General features: G+C 38.7%; 1 protein-coding gene across 3 annotated transcripts in view; it reads left to right on the top strand.

Moving 5' to 3' along the window:
* Positions 1-20,483, top strand: part of LOC104601488 (PH, RCC1 and FYVE domains-containing protein 1-like) — a 147,619-nt gene that overhangs the window by 64,011 nt on the left and 63,125 nt on the right. For all 3 annotated transcript variants that reach the window (XM_010264844.3, XM_010264843.3, XM_088898278.1), the window contains exon 4: positions 607-693. In XM_010264844.3, the coding sequence (XP_010263146.1) occupies positions 607-693 (87 nt within the window). The remainder of the gene's footprint in view (positions 1-606; positions 694-20,483) is intronic.

Here is a 20,483-nt window from a genome sequence, read left to right as displayed (position 1 = left end):
GTAACTTTTGTCAGCTGCATGTTGTATCTTTTGCTTTTGTTAGATGTTTGGTGGTTCTTCCTTTTTGTCAATTACTTGGCAGCTGCTTGTGGCCTCCACTTCAGTTAGCTTTTTGTCACAGTCTTGTTGCTTTCACTGTGTCAGCTTCTTGTCATCTATTTAGAATTTATTTCAGGAACTGATTTCTTACATCCAAATGAATCAAATGAAACTGTTTAATATCAATTTGGAAGATTAATTTAAACCTAATAACCAAACAGTGTGGTACAAAGAAGCAAAAAGAAACAAAATAAAACGAGATACATAAAAAAGTAACTCACATGGTTGACCTTTTGGCTTATCCATCAAGCTGCCTCTATGCCCTTATTTGATCATTTGGTAAAAGAATTACATCAAATAACTTGATAGTTTTTGATATGGACACACTTGAGTTGTTTTCTTAGTTCAGTAGTATCATCTTGAATATTGGTAACTCTGTTTATAAAGATTGAGCATTTACATTTCATGCATGTTGTAGTATCATTGTGGAATTTCTTTTTTACATTTTATTATGCATTATTATGATTATGAGGTAGCTAAAAATATTTTTATTCTCTCTTATTGAAGGCACTTGTTGCTTTAAAGAAAGGAACCCAGTTAATAAAATATGGTCGGAAGGGGAAGCCTAAGCTTTGTCCGTTCAGAGTTTCTATTGTGAGTTTTACTCTCTTCTTGTCCTTGGAGATTAGGATATGCAATCTATTGTTACTAGAAGTTCTTGTCCATCTTAAATTTGAAGATTCACATGTACCTATTGGAAAATGGTAATATGATGATAAGATGCCTAGTTACCTAAGCAATTTTTTCGCATCTTCAGTAATTAGTTCTGAAAATTAGTTGCAATAAAAAAATTATATATAATTGGTTTTTTCTTTTATAAAGTATGAACCATTGTATGTTCTTATTTTATAGTCCATTTTTGTTATGCTTAATGCTAACCTGGCCAACATTTTTTTAATTTGTTTAGTCCTACATGTGAAACATCATTACAAAAATAATAATGACTAAACCTCAATATTGTCTTCTTAAGACCAAATATTTTGTGTTTCACTTTTCTGTTCTAACTTTTCAATCTTCTGAATGCCCATCTTAATGTTATTTAGGTTCTCATTCCTTGTTAGAGGCCATTAATGCATTTCTTCTGTTTGTAATGAAATTTATTGGTTGTAAAAAATAGAACAGAAATCAAAAAAAAAAAAAAAAAAAAAACAGAACATCAGAAAATCTGGCCATTACTCATGACTGATCTCTTTTTGGGTAGTCTTGCATGGATATAGACAGAGGATTGTGAAGATGAAAAGGAAGCAAGGATAAGTAATGTATTTCAGTAGAAAACCCAAGATCTCCATGGAGATTTTGACTATTATAAATTCAATCTATAGATACTTTGTCCTAGAGACTGAACAAGTTTATTGTTGAATATATTATCAGAAAAATATTTTAGCATTCACAATCCTAGAAAAACAATCAATTCCTCTACAGGAGAGTTTACATTTGTTGTAACACTTACACTCAAAGCAAGGTCTATTGGGAACACCTTTGTTCCAATTCGATATGCTCTCTAGGGATGGTCAAATTGCACTCTTTGAGAGTCCTAAATAAAATATATAAAGAGTCTATGGGGGGTGTGAGATCCATTAGGGTTTTTATCTCTTAAGAATTATGGTTTAGCTAGGAGATAACTTGTCTCCATACTCTTAGATTGGAATGTTGATTCCATTCTCTATAATCACTGGTAGAGTTTAGAAAGAATTCCTAGAATTACAAAGATATCAACTAATGCATTTGCAATTATATCCTTAAGTCCAAGGAAACTATTATAGAGGCCCGACCCTTCTATGTAAAGTGAATGATAGTTTTGTCCTACATATCAGTGTCAAATCCCAGTTGATATACCACAAAGTATCAACGTCTAAACCAATGACCATCAGATGGGGTTTGGCCATATGTTTCTATAACTACTGGGGAACCTTCAGTTCAATTTTAAAAACTGTTAGATTTTTCTTTATTATCTATTTATGGTTGGCAGGGTCATTTTTTTTACTTTATGATATTTCTCTTCACTTTTAATTAGGGTCAAAATTGTAATTCACTATTTTATTAGTGAATGAATAAATGTGGGCAGCAGTTAGTGAAGCTGATACTTGATCTCTACTGTTTCAACCCTAGTTCTTTTTTCTCTTCTCATTCTCTTTGCTTCAACCTGAAACTTTCTGGCTTGATTTCTTCCTTTCATTTCTTTATTTCACTCACTTCAAATATGGTATCAGAGCAGGTTTACACATTGTGATAGAAGCGCCCGCTTTGAATGTCACAAATAGAGCTTTCTTTCTCCTGCCCTATTTCTAATTGATCTTCAAAAAGCTACTTAAGTGGACTGGTCGCTATTAGATATAGAGGATTAAATGCCTCAAACCCAGTTGAACCAGATCGCTTTGGTGGTGTTTTAAATCTCCTCTACTCGACAGTTTGAAGAGGAGTCTGACAATAGGTAATGCAATTCAAATTTGAATAGTTGTTGAATGTGAAGCTGGAAGAACAGAAAAAGAAAAAGAGAAGGGAAGAGATAAGGAATAGAAGAGAAGAATAACGAATGGTGTCTCTTGTTGCTATTCACACCAGAAACATTGCTCTTATATTTGAAAAGAAAAGTACAAGTTTGCCCTTACTTGGGCGCCCGAATAGAAAAGAAGGAAAAAACCCAAAATACCTTTACAACGTATCTATCATGCCCGGCTTGCCTAGCTTACAAACGACTTTGGCTTGTGAACTCCTTAAGTAAAGTAGTCAGCAAGTTGATCCTCAGATCTTACAAAAGGCAAATTTCTCCACTTTCAATTTTCTATGGATGAAATGTGAATTCACTTCAATATGTTTTGTACGATCATGTTGAATAGGATTATGAACAATGTTTATAGCTGCCTGATTGCCACAGTAAAGTCTCATTTTTAGGGAGAATGATTACTTTGATTAAATCGACTTTGAAGAGAATCTTCCAACCTATTTTCTGTATACTTTTTGTGTTCCAACCAAAATATCAAGGAAGCTAGAGAAAATCATGAGAGATTTCCTATGGGAACCAGGGGAGGAGAGGAAAGATCATTTAGTGAAGTGGGAGATAGTGTGTAGACCCAAGAGCAATGGGGGATTAGGCTTAGGAAATTTGTTACACAAGAACACTACTTTAATTGGGAAATGGTTGTGGCATTGCCTCAAGAGAAGGTGAGTTTGTGGTATAATTCCATAGTAAGCATTCATGGTGCTTCAAGCAATGGATGGGATGCAAAGGTCTTACTTCATGCTTCAACTTCTCCTTGGAAAGCCATTGACAAGGTACTTCCTATTTTCTTAAATTTCACACAAATTTGGTGTGGTTTGTGTAAATGGTAGTAAAGTAATTTTTTGAGAAGATGTTTGGTTAGGTGATACCCCCTTAAAATCCCAATTCCCTTTGCTCTATTCACTCTCTAGTCTTCAAAAGAAACCCATTGCTTGCTTCTAGAGTCTTTCCACTTCAAATTTGAACTGAGATTTTGGTTTTAGAAGGGGGGTTTAAGGGATTCAAGGGTGGATGACTGAAGAAAACTGAAGAGAGGAGAGCTTGAGAGTTCGGCAATGAGGGTCTGAGAATGAGAGTTTCGAACCTACTCTCTCTCAGCACCCTAACACTATTTTATTAAGATATATTTGAATAATTACAAGGAGGCCCTTAGTTGGGCAAGAATTTACAAAGACCTTAATATAGACAGGATGGGCCCAGAATAAGGCCCACTACAGAAAAACATAAATAACAAGAAAGAATAAACAGCCTATGGGCCATTCGGCCCATCTTCTCTACACTCCCCCTCAAGTTGAGCATAGATGTCAATCATGCCAAGCTTGTCGGTATCATGCTGAAGTTTTGCCTTGGGAATGCCTTTGGTGAGAAAATCTGCCAACTATCCTTCAGATGTGATGAAAGGAAGACACACTTCACCCGAAGAGACCCTTTCCCTAATGAAGTGTCGATCAACTTCAATATGCTTGGTTCTATCATGTTGCACTAGGTTGTGAGCAATGTTGATGGCAGCCTGATTATCACAGTACAACATCATTGGCTTGTCATATTCAACCCCAAATTCTTCCATCAATGATTTTAGCCATAATAATTCAGAAACTCCATGTGCCATGGCCCTGTATTCTGCTTCAGCTGAAGACCGAGTAACAACTAATTGTTTCTTGCTTCTCCAAAAAACAACATTACCAGCCACCAAGCTACAATACCCAGAAGTAGATCTTCTGTCATCAATGTTTCCGGCCCAGTCAGCATCAGTGTAGGCTTCAAGTTTCATATGACCATGCTTGGCAAACAGAATATCCTTTCTTGGGGAGCCCTTCAAATAACATAGGATTCTCTCTGCTGCTGCCATATGAGTGTCTCGGCCATGCATGAATTGGCTAATGCAACTGACTGCATATGCAATATCTAGCCGAGTCATGCATAGGTACAAAAGTTTCCCAAGAAGTCTCTGAAAGATTCCTTTGTCTTCTAACAATATCCCTTTTGAGGCTAAGAGTTTATGACTCGTATCCATAGGAGTAGCAATTGGTCTAGCACCCATCTTTCCAGTTTCAGAGAGCAAGTCAAGAACATACTTCCTTTGGGAGATAAGAATCCCATCCTTGGATCGAGCCACTTCTATGCCAAGAAAGTATCTCAATTCCCCCAAATCTTTAATCTCAAACTCTGTATGGAGAAAAGATTTTAGATCATGAATTCCTGAAACATCATTACCAGTCACTACAATATCATCTACATACACAATGAGGTATACTGCCAGAGGTCCACTCCTCTTCACAAAAAGAGTATGATCAGACTGTGTCTGCACATAACCAAAGTTAACAAGTGCTGTTCTAAATCTCTCAAATCATGCTCTAGGGGACTGTTTTAGTCCATAAAGAGATTTCTTCAGCCTGCATACCTTCCCTTTCATATCAGTTCCATACATCCCTGGAGGAAGAGACATATAAACCTCCTCATATAATTCACCATTCAGAAATGCATTCTTCACATCCAATTGATAAAGGGGCTAGTCAAAGTGAGCAACTAAAGATAGAAGAACCCTCACAGATGTCATCTTGGCAACAGGTGCAAAGGTCTCCAAATAATCAATCCCATATGTCTGTGTATAGCCTTTTGCAACCAGCCTACCCTTGTACCTTTCAATGGTGCCATCAGCTCGGTATTTGATAGTAAAGACCCACTTGCAACCGACTAGATCCTTCCCTTCATGCAAATCCACCACTTCCCATGTGTCATTCTTGTGTAGGGCATCGATTTCAGATCTCATAGCATCCCTCCATTCTAGAATCTTAAGAGCTTCTGACACAGACCTGGGAATAGAGTGAGAAGCAACAGAAGAGAGATAGGCAAAGTATGAAGGTGAAAGCAAACTGTAAGAAAGGTGCTTGGAAATGCAGTGTGCAGTGCACTTCCGTTTTCCTTTCCTAACAGCAATGGGAATATCAAGGTCAGGGAAGGATGACTCCAAAGGTGCTAAAATAGTACATGTTGTCTCTTCTGTGACTGGAAGTGTATGAGGCTCATGTGTTGTAGGAGAAACAACCTACACATTTTCTGGATCTTTGCCTATACACCTTGGGATTGAGGATAGGACGAGGAGGTAGGGTACGGGGACAAGGAGAATGGAACGACTGATCCACCCTTGATACATTTGAAGGAGAAGCAGACACATCAAGAGACTCAATAGGGATAGGAAGAGGAAGAGCAAACACCTGTGACAAATCCTCCCCCTGTGGACAATGTCCTTCTGGAGAGGAACCATAAAAGGGGGAAAGCTCATCAAAGGTGACATCCATTGAGACATACCGAGTCCCAAGACTTTGGATCAAAACAACAATAACCCTTATGTGTGGGGGAATAACCAAGGAAGATACACTTTTTAGCTTTGGGTTCAAATTTGTGCCTTTGGACACTTGGAACATGTACATAACAGGTGCAGCCAAAGACACGAATAGGAACAGGAAAAAGGTCATTGTCCGAATGAATGAGATTGAAGGGAGACTTAAACCCCAAAACCCTGGATGACATACAGTTTATAAGGTAGGTAGCAGTAAGAACAGCATCACCCCAAAACCTTGTAGGAACATGTGAGGCAAATAAGATACTTCTTGCAACTTCAACAATATGCCTATTTCTCCTCTCAGCAACCCCATTCTGTTCTGGGGTCCTAGCACATGAGCTTTGATGAATAACCCTCATGTCAGAGAGATAGCAGGATAGGTTCTTCTCAAAGTATTCTTTTGCATTGTCAGATCTGAAGATTTTAATCTTGGTGTCAAATTGTGTTAGAACAAATTCATTGAATTGTCTTACAAGTCTTGGAACTTCATCACAGGATTTCATCAGGAATATCCAAGTGAACCGAGAAAAGTCATCAATAAACCAGATAAAATATTTGTACCCATGGAGGGTAAGTGGTAAGGCCCCCACACATCAGAATGCACAATATTAAAAGGAAAAGAAGATCTTTTATTGCTCAAAGGATAATTGTTTCTACAATGCTTTGACAATTCACAAGACTCACAATGAAGACTGGACAAACTAATTCCCTTAAATAGTTCAGGGAATAGATGACTCAAGGCAGAAAAAGACAGATGACCAAAACGACGATAACACAACATAATCCGACTAACAAACTCTGAAGAAACAGATCCGAGAGCAACATTCCCAAGATGATCAGTGCATTGTCCCGGAGTATCAAGCAGGTATATTCCGTTTGCCTCATGGCCACTCCCAATCACTTTCTGAGACTCCAGATCCTGAAAAATACAGTAGGGAGGAAAAAAGGTTACACAACAGTTTAGTGACTTGGTTAAACTGCTTACAGACAACAAATTTGTATTTAGTTTAGGTACATGAAGGGCAGAAGGTAGGAACAAGGAATCTGTAGCCTTGATGGTTCCCTTACCAGAGATAGGGGCAAGTGAACCATCAGCTAAAGTGATTTTATCACGTCCAGGAAGCAAGTCATATGAAACAAACAAGGTAGACAGATTGGTCATATGGTTAGAAGCACCTGAGTCAATAATCCATGGGATCTTGAGATTACCTGAAGTGGTAGCATGATTGGCAGAAGCCCTTATACCTAAATGAGCAAATGCAGAAGAAGTAGAATTTCCTGAAGGGTTGGAAGGAGAGGTCACATCACCCAGCTGACTGATCATCTTCCCAAACTTTTCATATTCTGCTCTCATGGCTGCCAACTGTGCGGAAGCAGACATCTCTTCACTATCTGGCCCGGCAACTACATTTGCACTTCCTGATCTTTTACTATCATGTTTTTTCTGAAACCGAATGGGAACAAGATTAGGATATAATTTCCAGCACTTGTCTTTGGTGTGCTTCGGCTTCTTGCAGTACTCACATATAACTTCTTTCTTTCCTGTGCCACAAGAAGTTCCAGCATTCCATTTAGGTTTAATCCCCATATTGGCAAAGTGATCACTAATATCAGCCCCTTGAACCTGGACAGCCCTTCTGCTCTCTTCACTACTCACCAATGCATAAGCTTGTGACAATGAGACACACTCCTTGGAAAGAATATTCTGTTTTGTGATATCATATTCTGGGTTTAGTCCAGTTAAGAACTCAAATACCCTGTTCCTTTCAACCAATTTTCTGTAGGTCTTTGCATCATTGGTGGTGTCCCAAGTTACAGCTTCTATTAGGTCAATCTCTTGCCATAGAGACTTCAGGGTTGAGAAATATACAGCTAGAGGTTTCTCCCCTTGCCTTAAATTCTTTACATCACTTCTCAATTTATATGCTCGGGCCACATTGAGTTTTTGGGAATAGGTTTCTGCAATATTGTCCCAAATTTCTTTTGCTGAATTCATCCATAGGTAGTGTTGGCTAATTTGTTGCTGCATTGAGTTCACAAGCCACCCAATGACAGTGTAATTTTCTTGCATCCACTTCTCGTAGGATGGATCATCTTCTGGGGGAGCCTTCTTACTCCCGGAAATGAACCCCCACTTTCCTCTACTACATACATAAATCTTTACTGATTGTGACCATGCCAGATAATTAGTTCCATCTAGTTTAACTGTGGTCACAGTCAATAAGGAATCACTTGGAGTCCCCTGAACCAGTCCATATTCAGCACCACTTTTGTTTTCAAACTCTGAGGAGTACATCATGTAAACACTCCAAATATGATTTCAGATGACTTCTATAAGTATACTGAATGAGGACAAGCAAGAACAAAGTTCAGCCGACCACAAGAAGGCAATGCACTGAGTTCAGCCTTCAAGATGTAATTAGAAACTTCTAGGCACTCAGCCAAAGTACCTTTTCAAATCTGGACTTCAAGGTAACCACCAAAGAAATAGCCAAGAAGAGTAAATACCAATTGGTATTGCTGAAAAAGCCTTTTTACAAACACAGTGTGGGCAATAGAGACAACCCCACTGTCAAAAAAGAAAAAAGGCCTCAAGAACAGTTCGTACAGCCCCCAAAAACAGCCAAATATAAGTAACAATCCACAGCCATGTCACAAAGATGTTTCGGCAGTTTTGACAGTCCAAGAAGGAGTGAAAACAGCCCAGAAATTTCTGGGTTAAACCAGATTCAATGGCGGCTGAAGGTAGTACAGAGAAACCAGAGATTTTCGGACACTTCAACAGTCCAAACACAGCCGAAAGTAATACAAAACAACCAGAAAACTAAGCACAACTTACAGTTTCGAGCTTCAAACCAGAACCGAGTTGTTCCCCTTCCTTTTTTTTTTCTCTGATTCTTCCTGGCCACCGAACCACTTCTCCAAGAGATTCTAGTCTTGGGCACTTCCAATGACCTCCAAGAATCAGGCAATACGAGCCTAAGCTTCCAGTCCTAGAATATTGAAGTTCAGGTATGCTCTGATACCATGAAGAAAACTGAGGAGAGGAGAGCTTGAGAGTTCGGCAATGAGGGTCTGAGAATGAGAGTTTCGAACCTACTCTCTCTCAGCACCCTAACACTATTTTATTAAGATATATTTGAATAATTACAAGGAGGCCCTTAGTTGGGCAAGAATTTACAAAGACCTTAATATAGACAGGATGGACCCAGAATAAGGCCCACTACAGAAAAACATAAATAACAAGAAAGAATAAACAGCCTATGGGCCATTCGGCCCATCTTCTCTACAATGACAATAGAATCTAGAAACCTACTCCAAGATGTGATTCAGTCCTATAAAATCAGAATAGAAATCTGAAAATAAAACAGAAATAGAGAAGAGGAGAAATAGTAGAGGAGGAAGAAGAAAAGAGTGAAGGAGAAGAGAGTTCAATTTATCTTCTCTCCATTCTCCTAAACTATTTTATTAAACTAATAATTATGAATCAATTACAATATTGCCCTTAATGGGGTGGCCAACTCTTAAACATAACTTAAAAGAAATAAAAAAGATGGTTAACAAGTCCACATGGACAAGGCCCGTTAACACTAATATAACACATAAGAGAAAATGAAACAAGATAAAACACTAGGGCCCATCTGGCCCAGTTTCTCTACACTCCCCCTTAAGCTGAGCATAGATGTCAATCATGCCCAACTTGTTTATGTAATGTATTAGTTTTCCTTTTGCCTGTGTCAAAGACATCAGCCAACTGTTCTTAAAAAGCAATAAATGCTGAGCATAGATGTCAATCATGCCCAACTTGTTCTATCATGTTGGATAGGATTGCATGCAATGTTAATAGCTGCTTGGTTATCACAATAAAGCATCATTGGCTTCTCACAATCAATACCCAGTTCTTCCAAAAGGGATCTAAGCCATAATAATTTTGAAACTCCATGAGCCATCACCTTGTACACTGTTTTAACCGAGGATTTGGCCACTATAGATTGTTTCTTACACCTCCATGAAATATTGTTCCCTGTCACCAAAGTACAGTATCCTGAGGTAGACCTCCTATCATCAATACATCTTGCCCAGTCTATATTAGTGTATGCTTCCAATTTCATGTGTCCATGTTGAGAAAAAAAAGTCCCTTTGCTAGTAGTAGCACAAAATCCCCTTCCAGCTTCATGTGTTTCCGACCAAGTCATACAAAGATACAACAACTTCCCAAGCAGTCTCTAGAACACTCCCCGATCTGACAATAGCTCACCATCAATAGCCGAGAGTTTGTGATTTAAATCTATAGGAGTGGAGACTGATTTAGCACCAAGTTTGCCAATCTCAGCAAGGAGATCAAGGACATACTTGTGTTGAGAAATGAAGATACCTTCTTTAGACCGAACAACTTCAATTCCCAAAAAATATCTGAGTTCCTCCAAGTTTTTTATCTCAAATTCAGAGTTAAGAAAATTTTCAAGGCTAAGCACTTTTTGTGTATCATCACCAATAACCACAATGTCATCCACATAAACAATGAGAAAGGTCACTAAGGAGTCTCTCCTCTTGACAAAGAGGGTATGATTAGACTGAATTAGTGTTGTTTCCAAAAGTAACAAGAGCATATTGGAATCTCTCAAGCCAAGCCCTAGGAGGTTGTTTGAGGCCATACAAGGACTTCTTCAATTTACACACCTTCCCCTTCACTTCCTTCCCATACACCCCTAGAGGTAAAGACATGTAAACCTCTTCATGCAAATCTCCATTCAAGAAGGCATTTTTAACATCAAATTGATGGAGTGCCCAATTAAAACTAGCATCCAATAATAACAAAACCCAAACATATCATTTTAACTACAAGAGCAAAGGTCTCCAAGTAATCAACACCATACATCTGAGTGGCAACCAAATGAGCCTTTGACCTTTCAATAGTACCATTAGAATGATACTTAACAGTAAATACCCATTTACAACCAACCAATTCCTTCCCCTTAAGCAAATACACAATTTCCCAAGTATTGTTCTTATGCAAAGCACCTATCTCAGTAATCACAGTATCTCTCCATTTTGGTTTACGTAGGGCTTATGGGATAGACTTAGGGATTGCATGTGTAAAAACAAAGGCAAGGAAGGAATAGGAAGTTGGGGAAAGAAGGCTACAGGATAGGTGTTTTGAGTTGTAGTGGGTTGTACACTTCTATTTGCCTTTTCTGAGAATAATAGGAAGGTCAAGGTCTGGGAAGGTATTAGAGGGAGAAGAAGACTTAGTCTTTGTCTTTGAAGGAGCAGAAACAACTTGCTCATGCCTGAGTCTTTGTCTTTGATACTACCTCTAAACAATGGGATGATAAATAAAAGTGGAGGAGGAGGAATAGGAATAGATGGAAAAGAGTCATTGGGAGGAGACACAACAAGAGTAGGTGACTTGATAGAGGATTCAACAAAAATAAGAGGAACAACTGAGGACACTACAAACAATTCCTTTGGATGCTCCCTCTTAAGAGAAATGCCAAAGAAATATACTTTGCAAATGTGACATCCCTAGACACAAAGCGGGTGCCACACACTGGATCATAACAACAATATCCCTTCCTTATGGGGGACATATCCAAGAAAAACACACTTGTGAGATTTAGGTTCAAATTTATGCCTTTGGTGGCTATAAACATGAACTTAGCAAATACACCCAAAAACCTGAAGAGGAAGAGAGAAGAGATCCTCATTAGGATAAAGGAGGCTAAAGGGGGTCTTAAAACCCAAAACCTAGGAAGACATGCGGTTTACCAAATATGTTGTTGTAAGAACAACATCCCCTCAAAATTTAATAGGAATATGTGAAGCAAAGAGAAGGCTTCTGGCAACTTCAACCACATGATGGTTCTTTCTTTTTGCCACTCTATTCTGTTGTGGAGTGTAGGGACAAGAACTCTAATGAATAACCCTAAAGGCATCAAAGTAGGAGGTGAAGTTCTTCTTAAAATATTCCTTAGCATTGTCAGAGTGGAATATTTTGACCTGAGTGTTAAACTAGGTAAGTATAAGTTCATGAAAACTTTGCACAATGATTGGTACTTCATCCCAGGACCTCATGAGGTAAATCCAAGTAAAGCGTGAGAAGTCATCAACAAAAAGGATAAAGTATCTATTAGCCCTTCATAACAGATAAATGATATTGCCCCTACACATCAAAGTGAAAAATATGAAAATGGAGAAATTGGTCTTTTATTACTCAATAAATAGGAATTTCTACACTGTCTAGCAAGTTCGCTTGACACACAATGAAGACTAAACAAATGACCAAAACGTAAATGGCATAACATGACTCGATAAACAAACTTTGATGAAACAAACTCCAAAGTTACTCCATGAGGTGGTGCAAGACATCAAGTGTATCCAACAAGTAGATTTCATTCACCTCATGGCCACTCCCAATCGTCTTCTAAGACTTTAGGTCCTAAAAAATACAATGGGTAGGAAAGAAGGTTATGCTACAATTCATGGATTTAGTCAAACTACTAATAGATAAAAGATTGGTGCTAAGTTTAGGAACACAAAGGACAGGGGACAAAACAAGGGAGTCAGAAGCTCTGATATCCCTTTTTCATAAGATGAGAGCAAGAGGCCCATCAACAAGGGATATTTTTTTTATGACTAGAAAGAAGTTGATATAAACAAGAGGGATTAGCATACTTTCAAGGTGCCAAGGTGAGGCTAGGCAATAGGGGGTGCTAGGCGATGAATTTCTTTTTTAAGTAAAAACCACATATCCTAGGGTAGTTACCTAGGTTCTATAACCATCTTTCCTTAATAACTATCCATAATTTTCATAAGAAAATTATAAACTTCATGTTTAAGTCTAGAAAATCAACATATTTATGAGAAGAAAAAGAAGAAAGAAAAGAAAATTAAAAAAATATAGGGGCTGAACCCCTATCTTTGTTATAGGAAAAGAACAAAAAAGGTTGAAGAAAAAATGTGTTGATTAGACAAAATTTTAAGTTCTTCCCTTATCAGTTCAGAATTTGAAGTCTTTAAGGGTTCAATACAGCAGTTAGCATTGTTTGTGTTGATTAGACCCTAACAAATAAGAAAATAATAAAAAGAAATTAGTTTATAAACATAAAAAATGAATATTTTTGTTTAATAATCTCTATTTTATAATTATAATCTCAAAAAATTAAGAATATAAAAGTATTTTGTAAGACAATATACAAAACTGCTTGGCGATTGAGCGAGGCGAGCCTCCAAGGGCACCTTGTTGCCTAGGTGTCACCTTGATAACTATGGGAATTAAATATGATGCTCATATGGTTTGAAGAACTAGAATCTATAATCCAAGGGATTTTACAATTAACTGATATAGTAGCATGGTTTATAGTAGCACGAACACCTGAGTGAGCAAAGGTGGATGAAGAAGTGTTGCCTGAGGAGTCGGGTGCTGTAATTGTAGTCTCCAAATGGTTAATGAGTTTACCAGACCTCTTAAATTCTGCCTTTATTGTGCCACCAACTACTCCATAGAAGAGTTCTCCTCGCTTTCTCTACTTCCACCTTTTGGTACTGTAGCTACATTTGCATTCTTATGTTTCCCAACATGACCATTCTTCTTACTATTATTGTTGTTCCAAAACCTTTCTAGGAGATCTGGATTTAACTTCCAACACGTATCCTTGGTGTGTTTCGACTTCTTACAATACTCTCATACCACCTCCTTCTTCTCTGTAGGTACCTTGGGCTCCAACCCTGCATGTGCAAAATGCTCTAGGGGTAGAGGTCCCTGTAGTGAGAAACTCAAAATCTTGTTATTCTCTACCAATTTTCTATTAGTTTTTGCATCGTTGGTGCTCTTCCACACAGTAGAAAAGCTGATAGTAGTGTTTTGATATAAACTTTATGAAAGAAAAAGAATAAAGATCAGAAAAGTTTCAGCTGAAAAGAAGAGAAGAAGAAGTAGAAGAGAATGAGCTGAAGAACACACTTGATAAGGTGCGGCGAAGTTCAGGAGAAATGGAGAGTTTTGTTCAGGCAACAAAATGGAGAAGAATATTTCAGTTGGAGAAGAAGAAGATCCTTATGGAGGAAATAACAAGCAGAGGGAAGAAGCTATTGAAAATTAGGGAAGACCGACGAGCAACTATCATAATGGAATCAGAAGTAGTGGACTGGTTTAAAGGTTTCGTAGATGGTCTTCTATTTGCAGAAAGAATACAAGGGTGGGGAAATGAATCGAAAAACAATGGGAAGAGATTCACAGTAGAAAATAGAAGGAATAGAAATGGAGGATTTATTTTACTAACAGAGTTCTTTGGCAAAGGAAGAAAACAGCTAGTATGCCTTCCAGAGGGACAAGCTAAATAGGGGTGGAAGATGGTCGCAGGTGCACTTGATGATTTCAACCAGAAAAAATGGGAGTTCTCGAATACTGAAGAGAAAACTATGAGGAAAGAACAAAAATCTAGGGAGGTAAGTGAGAGCCAAACTGGGAAAGCAAACCAACAAAAGCAAACTAAAAAGATTACTCCTATAACAGTACTTTCAACAGATACGAGTTCAAAAATAATATGGAATGGAAGGAATGGGGACTGGTTTAAGAGGAAAGTTGCGAAAGTGAAAACAGAGGTTAAGGATTGGGAAGAAGTATTGCAACACTTGACATGGCCGAACTTCAGACTGTGAGCAGAATACTTGATTACCGCTCTGATACCATGTAAGAAAACCCTATTCGATTCTAGGTTAATATAGAGAAGAAGAAAAGAAAGAAGAAGAAGAAGAAGAAGAAGAAGAAGAAGAAGAAGAAGAGAAGGGTTCAGCCAGATTAGGAAGAAGAAAATCAGTCCTCCCTAGCCGATCCACTTGTATTTATTTCAAATAATAGAGTTACAAGAAAGACCATATTGTCCCTCATGAAAGATGAGACACATAACTTAAACTTAAATAAAATAGACCTTTCACTCTCAAACAGATAAACCAAAATACCCCTGATTTGTGTATTCTAACAAGCTCCTCTTTCCTGTGTCAACAGAAGAAAAGGGGAAAATGCAGATGGAAGGCAGTGAAAGTAGCTACAATATGGACTATATGGGAGGAAAGAAACCTAAGAATCTTTTCAGGAAAAAGCAAAATATGGAGGAAGTTATTGAAGCCATAAAAATCAGAACTGCACATTGGGTGAAGACCATGGAGATATTCAGAAACTACTCCATGAATGAGATACTAAGAAATTGGGCTGAAATAGCACAAACAGATATACCCAAAGTTCTTGTAAGCATGGAATGGAAGCCACTAGCACGGAACAAAACTAAAATTGAATTTTGATGGGAGTTCTCTTGGCAACCCTGGAAGGGTAGGCATTGGGGTGTGTTTAGAAATTATCTGGGTGTGGTGGTGGCACTCTACTCTGGACCAATAGGTTATGGTGACTCAATACAGGCTGAATCTTTAGCCCTACTTCAAGGTCTAAAGATGGCTGAGCAGATAGGAACAACAGACTTAGAAATTGAAGGAGACTCTCTATTGGTCATCTCTTGGGCCAAAAAGCATCACAGCAGCACCATGGAAGGTCAAGTTTATTTTCAGAGAAATTGACACACTTGCAAGGAAGTTCAACACTCAGTTTGGTTGGGTTAAAAGGGATGCAAGTGGGATGGCGTATACCCTAGCAAAACAAGAGGCAAATAGATCTTCATTGTATTGGGCAGAATTGTAACTGATTGCTGGAGATTGCAATTTATTCCTATGCAATCTTTAGCTATTGTATCTTAATCTCTCTGTTATTAATGAAAGTTTTTTATTGATAAAAAAAAAGTCTGTCCACTTCAATGTGCTTCGTCCTATCATGCTGAATCGGGTTGTGAGCAATGTTAATTGCTGCTTGATTATCACAGTATAGCATCTGTAGTCGTATGAGACTACTAACAGCCCAAGCTGTGGTGTATAATCAACAGGAAATTAAGAGGATGAGAGGAGAGAATGAGAGGAGAAAGAGAGAAGAAGAGAAGAAGATTTCGAAGGAAGGATTTCAAAAAAGAATAGGTAGCAGGGCATTTTTGTCCTTTTACCTAATGTTATGTTAAACACATATAAATAATACTGCTTAGGGCGGCAGTAATGTAGCATTTTTTCACCCATTCCTCTCTTGTTCTTCTTCTATTTTCTTCTCTCTTCTCTTCGATTTTTGGGTTACTTTTCAACCTAAAAGCTCTGCTAACAGCAGTAACTTCAATTGTAACCTTTGGTGGACTTTCTATTTGTAACTGATCCTGCTCCATCAACATCTGAATCCTCTTCCACAGTCAATTCTCCCCTGTTTTTGTAATACATTCCTCGACTAAGAGCACCCTTCGAGTAGCACAAAATTCTGATAATGCCTTCCTAATGGCTAGTTCTTGGGTTCTGCATAAATTGACGTAGAAATCCCAGCTAAAGGAAATATTTGATCTAGTGATGTAAGATAAATAAGTTTACCAGCCAGTCACCTGATGCTCATGTCTACACATCTATTTGAGAGGGAGTGTGGAGATTATGTGACTTGATGTATCCTTTTAGTATAGTCCATATTGTACTAAGTACATTACTTGTTTCGTTATTCTTTTTTCTTTCAGCCCTGTAAGGGAATTCTTGTAATTGTACATACCTTTTAATATAAAGGAGACTCTAGGTAGGAGTTGATTCATTATTGACACCCTTTAAGCTCCTATTGTCTATAATCACAATCGATAGAGACTAGTAAGTTAGAAGCCAAACCCATTGCTCCTATTGTCAACAATCACAAGTTGTCTGCTTCTGATGGTGAGTTGTTGTGATAGGGGAGTGTTTCAAAGGCTTGTAGAAAAGCTATTATATGTTTGTATGTCTTGCCTTGATATTTCTCATGTTATGTGTTATTAGTCAGTTTATGCATGCTCCCAAAGACACATGGCAGCTCCTGAGAGGATTATATGCTATCTAACGGGCACCCCGGAAAAGGGATTTTCTTTACTAATCATGAGCATAGATAGAGGCATATAAAGATGCAAATTGAGCAGGTTGCATTTGTTTGCTGGAATGAAGCTTCTGAAGGAGAAGAGAAGAAGAAGAAGAAGAAGAAGAAGAGTTGAGAATGGCGGCAATAATCTCTCAGCCGGCCCTACTCTATTATTAATAAGTGTATTACATAATGTTACACAAATAGACTAGAATGCCCCTGATTAGTGATGGGACACCTAGACAAATAAAAAACACTAAATAATATTAGGCCCAATAACAGAAGACTAAAGACCTAACAGAGATAAATAAACATATTAAGACAACCGAACCAACACTCCCCCTTAAGCTAAGCATGGATGTCAATCATGTTTAGCTTGCCAAGTAAGTCCAAGAATTTTACTGTAGCTAGCCCTTTAGTTAAAACATTTGCGATCTGCATCTCGGAGGGAGTATAAGGAATGCATAGTTCTCCTGAGACTATTCTTTCTCTGACAAAGTGGTGGTCTATCTCAATATGTTTCGTTCTATCATGTTGCACTGGGTTATTTGCAATGTTGATGGCAGCCTTGTTGTCACAGTACAACCTGAGAGGGCTCTCGATCTTTATTCCAAGTTCACCAAGAAGGATCTTAAGCCACAGAAGTTCAGCAACACCATGAGCCATAGCTTGATATTCAGCCTCTGCACTTGATCTAGCAACCACATTTTGTTTTTTACTCTTCCATGTAACTAGATTTCCTCCAACAAAGGTGCAGTACCCGAAAGTGGACTTCCTGTCCCCAATAGAGCCAGCCCAATCTGCATCAGTATATGCTTCAACTTCAATCTTATTGTGTTTTCTGAATAGAATCCCTTTCCCCGGGCAAGACTTCAAATATCTGAGAATCCTTTCCACAGCTTTCATGTGAGGGATTTTAGGAGTGTGCATGAACTGACTGACAGACAACATGTACAGCATAAGCAATGTCAGGGCGAGTGAGGGACAGATAGATCAACCTCCCCACCAGCTTTTGGTATCTTTCCTTATCAGGGTAGTCCTCTCTTACTAATTCCTATAGGCCATGGTTCTGTTCTATTGGAGTATCTGCTGGCCTACACCCCATCATGTCTGTTTCTTGTAGAAGATCAAGGACATATTTCCTCTGACATATGTAGATGCCCTCTTTTGATCTAGCAACTTCAATCCCAAGGAAGTATCTTAGCTGACCCAGCTTAGCTGACCCAGGTCTTTGATCTCAAATTCAGCAGCCAAGAACTCCTTTAGTCTTTTAATCATTTCCTGATCATCCCCTGTAATCACCATATCATCCACAGACAATAAAAGTTGTAGGTTTTCCTTTTCTCTTCCTTATGAACAAGGTATGATCTGCCCCACTTTGAGTATAACCACCTTTCTTCATGGCCCCACAAAGCTCTTCAAACCAAGCTCGAGGAGACTGCTTAAGACCATATAGTGCTTTTCTCAGTCTGTACACCTTCCTGCCAAACCCACAACCTGGTGGAGGATCCATGAATACCTCTTCATGTAGGTCGCCATTTAGGAAGGCATTCTTCACGTCCAACTGATGTAGCTCCCATGAGAAATTTGCAGCTAATGACAATAGAACTCGGATTGTGTTGAGTTTTGCTACTGGAGCAAAGGTTTCTTTGTAGTCAAACCCTTCTTTTTGAGTAAACCCTTTTGCTACAAGTCTGGCCTCGTACCTTTCAATGGACCCGTCCTCCCTATGCTTTACAGTGAACACCCACTTGCATCCAACAGTGCTTTTCCCTTCTGGTAGATCCACTAATTCCCAAGTCCTTGCTTTCATTAAGGCTTTCATTTCTTCGTCTATAGCCTCTTTCCATCTTGGGTTGCATACTGCCTCTGAATACCTAGTAGGAACATGCACAGAAGAGAAAGCAGACACAAAAGAACAATAACGGGGAGACAAATGGGGTGTCGGATAGTACAAGAACGGGTAGGCTTACGAAGGGCAATAGGAAGATCCAAGTCAGAGGGATGCGTGATAGGATTACCTGGGGTTGCTGAGACATGGTTGATCCGAGTCCAATTGGTTGCTGTCATGAGTTGGACTCTTTTTCCTTCTGTTGTAGGTGATTCTTATATCCTTCTGCTGCTTTCTGGAGTCTTCAGTAACATCTGCAACATCACTAGTAGTAGCTAGTGAAATTGGAGCCTCACTAGATCCACCCGAGATACCACAACTAGGAGGATCAGGAGGAGAAGATGGAAGGTCCGAGGCAGAAAGAGGCACAAAGAAGGAGGGAACAAAAGAATCCTCTTCCATCCCGCTAGTCTTCCCTTGAAGAGGATTCTGGGAAGAATGAAAATAGGATTGAGACTCAAAGAAAACCACATCCTTTGTGACATATTTTCTCTTGGTGACTAGATAGATCATAACACTTGTAACCCTTCTGTGTAGGAGAGTACCCCAAAAAGATTCCTTCCATAGCCCTAGGATCCAGTTTGGTCTTCTTTGGATCCTTTACATGTATAAAGCATACACAACCAAAGACTCTCGGTGGAAGAGAAAAGTCTGGAAGATGAGGAAAAAGGACAGAGAAAGGAGTTTTCATCCCCAATACCTTGGTTGGCATTCGATTTATCAGATATGATGCAGTAAGGATTGCTTGAGACCAATAGTTTTTGGGAACTTTGTGCTGAAATAGTAAGGCTTGAGCAGTCTCCAATAGGTGTCTATTCTTGCGCTCAGCAACCCCACTCTATTGGAGGGTACTAGCACAAGATGACTGATGGATCATTCCAGCATCCTCCATAAACAAATTCAGGGACTTTTCAAAGTATTCAGCTGCATTATCATACCTGAATTGTTTAATTTTCTTGCCAAATTGTGTTTCAATCATTTTGTAAAACACCATGGTTACCCGTGGCACTTCATCTCGTCCTTTTAACAAGTAGATCCATGTGCATCGAGAGTAGTGATCAATAAAACTGATAAAGTACCGAAAGCCATCAACAGAAATAATGGGTGATGGGCCCCAAACATCAGAGTGGACTAAATCAAAAGAAGCTTGAATTTCATTACTAGAAATTGGATAAACAGTTCTACATTGTTTTGATAACTGACAGATTTCACAAACTAAATTTTGACTTGAAACACCTTTGAATAATTCCGGAAACAACACTTCTAATGATGAAAAAGGTAAATGACCTAGCCTAGCATGCCACAGATGTAGCCTAGCTATTGACTCCACATTGGACTGACTACTAGTAGCAGATGTTTGTAAGGCCGAACTGATGTCTGCATCAAGGTAGTAGAAGCCTCCACACTCATGACCACTCCCAATCGTTCTCTTCGTCAAGCTGTCTTGGAAGACACAATGAGTAGGAAAAAAAGTTATGCTACAATTCAAATTCTTGGTAAGCTTTGAAATAGATAAGAGATTTGAAGAAAGATTGGGAACATGCAGAACAGATTTGAGTGAGAGGCCCTTGCTTAGGTCAACCACCCCTTTTCCAGAGATGGTAGAGAGGGAACCATCAGCAACCCTCATCTTATCTTGGCCAGACAGTAAATGATAGGAAGAAAATAGATAAGACATATGTGTCATGTGGTCAGTTGCACC

Source organism: Nelumbo nucifera, chromosome 2 (assembly GCF_055504915.1).
Source record: "Nelumbo nucifera cultivar China Antique chromosome 2, China Antique-T2T, whole genome shotgun sequence".
Taxonomy (NCBI): domain Eukaryota; kingdom Viridiplantae; phylum Streptophyta; class Magnoliopsida; order Proteales; family Nelumbonaceae; genus Nelumbo; species Nelumbo nucifera.
The sequence above is the reverse complement of the archived record's forward strand: the minus strand, read 5'-3'. Positions and strand labels throughout refer to the sequence as shown.